General features: G+C 30.0%; 1 protein-coding gene across 1 annotated transcript; it reads left to right on the top strand.

Moving 5' to 3' along the window:
• Nucleotides 1–634: 634 nt before the first annotated feature.
• LOC11437517 (homeobox protein HD1) lies at nucleotides 635–5,061 on the top strand. Its single transcript, XM_039834482.1, has 7 exons — nucleotides 635–737; nucleotides 1,016–1,299; nucleotides 1,492–1,612; nucleotides 3,706–3,908; nucleotides 4,025–4,156; nucleotides 4,520–4,656; nucleotides 4,771–5,061. The coding sequence occupies exons 2-7, from the start codon at nucleotides 1,018–1,020 to the stop codon at nucleotides 4,811–4,813; spliced, it is 918 nt and encodes a 305-aa protein (XP_039690416.1). The 5' UTR covers nucleotides 635–737; nucleotides 1,016–1,017; the 3' UTR covers nucleotides 4,814–5,061.
• The last annotated feature ends 3,140 nt before the right edge of the window (nucleotides 5,062–8,201 follow it).

Raw genomic sequence — 8,201 nt, 5'->3', positions numbered from 1 at the left:
TCTTTAGAAAAAAAATAGAGTTTAACATATTAGATATTTTTTTTTTGAGAGAGAAGATATGTTAAGTTTGCCTTATTTGTAAAAAATTTATCTTGCTCCTTATTGATAAATATGAAATATGAATGAAAAGGCTCCACATGACAAAACCATGATTTCTTTGGCATATATTCATTCATTTTCTTGTGAATAAAATTTTTATGACAATAGGTACAATATACTACTTGAAGAACTAAATGTATGATTTTTAGTAAGAAAAAAATCTAAATTTTTAAGTTTAGGGGACATTTTGCATATAAGTGCAGAATTTCAGGGGATTATTTGAGTAAACAGTTAACAGAAAAATTTAACAGAGGGGTAAATTGATTAACGTTATGCAATTTCAGGGAGATAATTGACGAAACTTATAATTTCTGAGAGAAATTGACTACAAAATGAAAGATGAAAATAAAATGAGATATGAAATAAACTTAAAAGCTCAATCATGATTTGTTGTAGTAGTAAATTTACACAACAATCGATTCTAAATTTCTAACTATTGATTTGAGATTGTACGATTTAAATCAGACGAGCAAAACACAGCCACATAGTTAGTTACTGCGTCTAATCAAATCAAATCAAGTACCTAAGATAGAAAAATAAAGAAAAGAAAAGAAAAAAGAGATATTGAGTTGACAGAAACAGCTTTATCTCTTTTAACCCTTTTCCTGACCTCTCTCTCGCTTCCATCTCCTTTAATAGTAATGATTTCATACCTTACACACTTTCTCTCTTCTTTGTTTTAAAATAAATAAATGCTTTTGATTCTCCCTCTTTCTCTGCGCATGTAAAATCTTTGTTTCTATCAGAAGTGGCTCAGAAAGCTTTGTCTCAGATCCCTATAATACATACTATTACACAAACACAAACACCGATAATAATAACAATACATCAATCCATATAGATAGATAGATAGAGTGGTCCTCAACCTCATCACTTTTTTCTCCTTTAATTAATACTAACAACAACTTTACTTCAGAAATGCAAGAACCAAGCTTAGGGATGATGCAGGGTAGTGGTGGTGGTTACGGCGGAGATGGTGGCGGTGAGAACAGACAACTGAAGGCGGAGATAGCAACACATCCTTTGTATGAACAGCTTCTGTCTGCACATGTAGCATGTCTTCGAGTTGCTACTCCTATAGATCAGTTACCATTGATTGATGCTCAGTTATCTCAATCTCATCATCTTCTACGATCTTATATCTCTCAACAAACTCATTCTCTTTCGCCTCATGATCGTCAACAACTCGACAACTTCCTCGTATGTCTTTACTATCATCTTTCTATATTCTTGAGGCCATCATAGTAAAATTCATGGGTTTCTGCCTTTATTTGTACCAACAAAGAGGATTTTGATTGATGGGTGTTATTATTTTTACCACTTTAATTATACATATATTTTTTTATAATCAAAACTAATTTGTTATATATGTTTTTTGGTTGTTTGGTGCAGGCACAATATTTGATAGTTTTGTGTACATTCAAAGAACAACTTCAGCAACATGTCAGAGTTCATGCTGTTGAAGCTGTTATGGCTTGCCGTGATATTGAAAATACCTTACAAGCCCTCACAGGTATGTACACTGCAACCATATATCTCCCCTTCCGTACCACTTTAAAGACATCTTATGATATATATTGTTCATAAATATCTTTTTAGCTTATTTTCATAATCTCTTGTATATTTTTACTTAAATTTAATTTTTTTATTTTATTATGTAAATAGCTTTCAATAAGCATTTATACTATATACTGTTTATCCAAACAACTTTTGTGTTATAATATTTTTACTTCCACTTTTTTTATTGGTTAAAATATAATTTTTTTTCTCCATTCATATTAACCAACTAATCAAATACAAATAATATTTTTTGAGGCACTTCCAAATAAAATATTTTTTTAATTCTCTCACTATATTAATCTCTTATAGGTTAGGCATATGTTGTAGTTTGGTTTGGTGGGTTAGATATTTGGATAAAAGAAGCTACATACAATAGGGTACTTATATAATTATATTCTTCTAAAGCTATTTTTGGTGGATTTTGGCTAATCTGAAGAAAGTGGGGGGGTGTGGTAGGGTCTTCTAATTAATTAATTAATGTAATCCGGAAGACTATACACAAATTAATTAATTAGTTAGTTACATTACATGGCAACCAATTTGGAAGAGTTTAGTTTGGTAGGGAATGAAATGAAATGATAGTCCCTCCAACCATGATATGAAACCGCCAACAACTATTACCACCCACAACCAAATTATAATCTTGTTATGGAAAGGATGATCTGTCAATACCAATTAGCTTATTTATTTATTTACCTATGACTTGCCTATTAATTTCAGAATTTTCCTACATATATCGAAGTAGAACACTAATCAGTCCTACCCGATTAAAAGAATTAGTCTATATAATTGCACGCAGATGATATCTAGTTTAAAAATAATAATAACAGGAGACATTTGGAAGGGTTGGTTGGGTGTCCTGATATCTCTTGTTTGTGTGCTGTGGAAAAAAGATAATCCCAATATGTTAGGCTTTCTGTCAATATCATCAGCTTACAGTTTTGATTTTGTGGACACATATATACCCTTTTACTGTTAGGCTACTAGGGGTGCATTATTTAATGTATTACTTTTTAAAAAAGTTGTGTTGGATCATATTGTACAATTTAATGAACATACCTAAAAGTTATTTACAAGTTCTTGCTTCCTTAAAATCGTACTAGTGTACACTGCACATATTTGCATAGAAAAATTAAGGAAACAAGAATTACCTTGGTTGAATGGGGCTGGTGCAGCTGTGTTTTAACCTAGCTGTAGTGTGTTTTAACCTAGCTGTAGTGTGTTTTTAAGGTGTGTAAACAGTGTTCAACATGCTAATGAAAATAATCCTAAATACATTTTAGATTGACAGTCAATTTGACATAATCATAGTGTATTAGCAATTTATAGTTTCAATAAAATCACGGTCTCACTATAAATTTTGTAAATTTCACCGTGATTCCGAACAATAACATGCAGACTCATTCTTACAATCAAATGATAGAACTAAATCATATTTGAGTGTGTATTTCATTAATTAAGATGTACCAGTATCCATGGCTATATAAATAGGATGAAGACGACATTTAACTGTCCCTTTTGGACGTCTTCAAATTATAACCTTCACTTTACAAGAAAATAATTATTTCAGTTGGCCTAGTCAATGTTTTTGAATTACTGCATGATTGATTATGTGTATATGATTGATGTTGTTGGCAACTAAATTGTATGCCTTTCCTTTATGTATGATTAAGATGTAACTAACGTTTTGTCCCAATTTTGAGACCCCATCATCATGTATCCACATCCACTAACATATGGGGGACCTTATGTAACTACATTGCTCTCACCATGTCTCAAACTTCCAAATGAAAAAGTGATCATGTCTGGTTTTTTCTTCCCATTTCAATATTGTTTAGTAAATCATTTGTGACTGATTTTTTGTATCCCTTAAATAACTATCCCTAATGAGAAATTTCAGTTAAATTTTGTCTAGCTAAGATTTATGCGTATGTAGCTAAATTCCCTTGGTTTTATTTCAGTTCCATAATTAAAATTTGATATGGGTTGTCCATATGTATCTGCATGTTAAACACAGGAGTAAATGTAGTATTGAATTTATTTCAGGAGTGAGTTTGGGAGAAGGAAGTGGTGCGACAATGTCGGATGATGAAGATGAACAATTGCAGATGGATTATGGTTTAGATAATCAGTCAAGTGGTGGTGGTGGTGATCATGACATGATGGGACTTGGTCCATTACTTCCTACTGAATCTGAAAGGTCACTCATGGAACGAGTTCGTCAAGAACTCAAAATTGAGCTCAAACAGGTCTGTACTCTTACTTCTTTCTTTATTACTACAGTATATGGTATCTGTTAATTACTTCTCTTCATAATTAACTTTGAATGACAAATTATTAAACGAGTTTATGTATTAATTTGTAGGGTTTTAAGTCGAGAATTGAAGATGTAAGGGAGGAAATATTAAGGAAAAGAAGAGCTGGGAAATTACCAGGTGACACAACTTCAGTCTTAAAGAACTGGTGGCAGCAACATGCAAAGTGGCCTTACCCAACTGTATGTTAATCAACTTTCCTTTCTTCTGCATGTAATTTCTGATCATCGATGATATAGTGTATGTTTAGTTCCACTTCGGAGAAGATAAAATTGATTTCAAAGACGTAAAATTGATGTTGATATGTTTAGATATTTCTAATAGAATTGATTAATGATATTCTTTCGTTTTGTCCCAGTAGCATTTTCACATTGACTTTGCGAAGCAACAAAATAGAAGTTTTGAATGAGCCCGACACTGATTTACAAAAATAGCCAAATACACACACAATTCATTCAAAATCAATTTTCGTCACTGTATCACCAACGACACACGAAATAAGCTCGTGTCGCTAACTAATCTGGTTAATATCACGGTTTGTGCAGGAAGATGACAAAGCAAAACTTGTGGAGGAGACAGGACTGCAGCTGAAGCAAATCAATAATTGGTTCATTAACCAAAGGAAAAGAAACTGGCACAGTAATTCTCAATCTGTCACCTCTTTGAAGTCGAAACGCAAGAGGTAGTAATTAGTCATGAATCATCATCATATTATTTTGTTCCTAATTACCAGCTGGTAACACACAACTATATGTTATAATATGTACTAATTACTCTATTTGCTGATTGCTGATAGAGTGTACTGTAGACCCTCCAATGAGATGCACCAAGAGATATAATAGTAGATATTATTATGGTTAATTGGTTTTTACTGAAATGTAACATAGTTTTATTTCAAAAAAGAGCTGGTTGCTGTAAATTTCTGGAATTTCATGTATGCACACTATTTTTTTTGTTCTCTGTTGTTATTATTAGGTGTGGTAAGGTTGTGTCTCTTTCTTTTAACTGTCCGTGTAAAGTGTTTGTTACGTTTTCTGACCCGGTGAAGGAATATTACTATGTCTATTATTATTATGATACAGAAAAAGTTTGAAAGATTCACGTTTCTTCTTCTTTATGTATTTTCTTTGTCCTATTCTTCCACACATACGGCGAGTTGTTTTAAATTTTAGTATAAGAAAGAGAAATCAAGATTCTTTTTGTTTTATTGATCTTACAATAATTGATAGTCAGATATTATTATTTGATGTGGGTCTAGTCTAAAGGTAGAAAATTAGAAATGAGAAAAAAGACTAAGGAAAATTGCTAACGAATATCTTCGGATATTTTTTAAGATTTTATGAAAATTTATATAATCAATGCATTGAAATAATTCTTCATTTTGGAGTCCTTAAAGGATGACCCAGGATATTCATTAGTTAGATTAGGACAAATTCCAAAAGCATATTCCTTAACTCGAGTTTTGATAGTAACATGTTAATGAGAAAACCTCATGTCATTTCACTAGTAAAATGATGAAAAATTCAACCTGGTACATAATGAAAAACATGAAGACTCAACTCAAATCATCTTTAACTGGAGTGAATAACCTCATTAGTTGATATTATAACAATCGCTACTGAAAAGTTTGTATTACAAAGCAAAATTTGGTTACAGTCACAAATTATATAATGTAAGTTAGATAAAATCCAAATTCATCCCATGCTGCCGACTGCTGTTAGAGTAGTAATCTTGGGTTAATATAAGTTTGGAGTAAAAAATAAAAATAACGTGTGTCTAACTATATTGATAGAGAAATAACGTATTTCTAACCATATAAAAAAAAATTAGGTCAAATACCTCCCCGGATTCTTTAAGTTTCGAGTTTGTTTTAGATAAATCCTTTCTATCAACCTCCGTCAAGCCAAAGTTGTTTTGATAGCCAAAGTTGACTAATATAACTTAGTCAATTGTCTCTTCAAAAAAAATATAACTTAGTCAACTTGATCGCAACTAGTTCCCGTTAGTTGTAGTTAGTTTATTTTATTTTTTGTCTTTTTTTAAAAAGGAGTAGTTAGTTGTCAAACAACTAGTAAAAGTCACCTATTTTACCGGTTATCTATTATCTCTTTTGTTTTATATATTAAATATAGAGTTACTAATCACCATTTACGCGTTCAAATTATATAATTTAAGATATGTCAATATATAGGCTATAATTACTCTTTCATGGTCCTTTAAAAAATTATTTTTTAATACTAGTTTGATGGGTTTGACACAATTCAAATTTCAAATTATAAAATTTAAACTATTTTTATAATATTTCGAATTATATAATTTGAACGGTTTAAAAATAGAACTACGAACAGGGAGTAATTAGCTTTTTATTTTTTTTATTTTATTTATGAGGCCAACTTGTTATTATTTGTATCAATACCTGAATAAAATGAAGAGTTTTTTATTCACACCCCATATATTTCTGATTACACCCAAAATTTTCTTAAAAGTTTTTGATAATATCAAAGTTATCCTTTTATATAATTTCTCTTAAAACCTTGATTTCATTCATCGTCATTCTAAAATTTCACTCTCTTTCACCCACAAAAAATATCGCATTAAAAAATTAATGTCTCAATAAATCAAATATACTTAAATTACTTCAACTAATAACTCAATTGATTTACAGAAATCCCCCAAAAAGCAACTCAATTGATTTCTTTTCCTTTCATGATATAATAAGGACATAAGGGAGTATTAAATGTATTTAAGGTTCTGATTCAAACTTATAGAAATTTTGGTATTTGGCAAAGCCTGGTGCATAGGAATTTGTTAAGTTTAATAGAAGTTGAGACACAAAGATAGACACTGAATTTTTTTTCTTTCAAATAGCCTAATGATTAGATCACACAATTTTTAAAGCATGGAGAAGTGGAAAATTCAGGGTTCAAATCCCGACCTCTGCAAATAACGTTCATGATAGCTATCAAATGAGCTCTACACTTACGGGACAATAGACATCAAATTTTATTATTTGATTATACATATTATATAAAGGTTGAATAATAAAATTTAATTTCATTAAAAAAGATCAAGTAATAGAAATAGAAACGATTTCTTCTTATGAACTTATCTTAGTTGGTAAAGATATTATATTACATATGTAGGGGTGGATATTTGAACCTAAAATTTCTCATTTATTCACCGACTTTCTATCCACTAAACTACTTAACTAAAAAAAAGAAATCGAAAAAGATCTATCAACTAAACTACTTAACTAAAAAAAGAAATCGAAAAAGATTTGTAAAAAAAGAAAATAGCAAAATCAAGATTATATTAGCGTCTCTTGTAAAAAAAAAAAGAAGAAGATATTATTAGTATCTAAAACAAAAAATTATATTAGCATCTAAAGAAGTGACTCAAATCAATACGATAATTCCATAATATATAATTTGTCCTTGTATGATAATTATTTTGAAAAATTTATCAATGGAATTTTTCATGTGTATTATGCTTAAATCTCATCGGGGACAAATTATCTCAACTATGATATGTACTTTGAAATTTTTATCAATTAAGACTTTTTTGAGGTGTTATAAATTAATCTGTCTTTGGGTAAAATCGAATTTGAAGTTTTATAAGTGACAACTTATCAAATGCATGATAGTTTTTTATTTTATTTTTGTAATTTAATTTTGGTTTACCATTATTTTATTTATCATGGAGACAATGAGGTTTGAACTTAGGACCTCATGCTTACTACACTTAATCCACTCAACCCTCACTTAGTGGCTTATCTAATGTATAATAGTTCTTTGTGAAATTCTTACTAGTTAGACATAAGATAAAATTTCGAAGTAAATATCATACATGAGACAATTTTCATGTGTAGCATAACATCAAATTTTATTGTTCGATAATCTTAATCAATAGCTCCATTATGATTCTATGGGGGCCGTCTTTCTTTAAAAAATTATCAATCATTAATTATTATTCCTTAAAAAAAAAATCATTAATTATTATTATTATTCACCAATCAATAAACAATATTTTATTTCCAAATGCCATTTTCTATGATTTCTTTAACATTTTGTTCATGACTTCTTCTCTTGTTCTCGAATAGCAGCATTAGCAGGCAGCAGCCTACATTCTTGTACCAAATCAGACGCTCTTAGTTATCTCCAATGAACTCAGTTTCTTATTTTTTTTTTTCCACTCGTTGGACGCTCTTAAATAAAATGAAGATAAAAA

This window comes from Medicago truncatula, chromosome 5, assembly GCF_003473485.1.
Source record: "Medicago truncatula cultivar Jemalong A17 chromosome 5, MtrunA17r5.0-ANR, whole genome shotgun sequence".
In the NCBI taxonomy this organism is placed as follows: domain Eukaryota; kingdom Viridiplantae; phylum Streptophyta; class Magnoliopsida; order Fabales; family Fabaceae; genus Medicago; species Medicago truncatula.
The sequence above is the reverse complement of the archived record's forward strand: the minus strand, read 5'-3'. Positions and strand labels throughout refer to the sequence as shown.

Bases quoted from the DNA above. Each gene is read 5' to 3' on its own strand.
- LOC11437517 (XM_039834482.1), top strand. From the start codon at position 1,018: ATGCAAGAACCAAGCTTAGGGATGATGCAGGGTAGTGGTGGTGGTTAC. The intron at 1,613-3,705 runs GTATGTACACTG...AATTTATTTCAG, and splicing joins TACCTTACAAGCCCTCACAG to GAGTGAGTTTGGGAGAAGGA. The intron at 4,157-4,519 runs GTATGTTAATCA...CGGTTTGTGCAG, and splicing joins CAAAGTGGCCTTACCCAACT to GAAGATGACAAAGCAAAACT.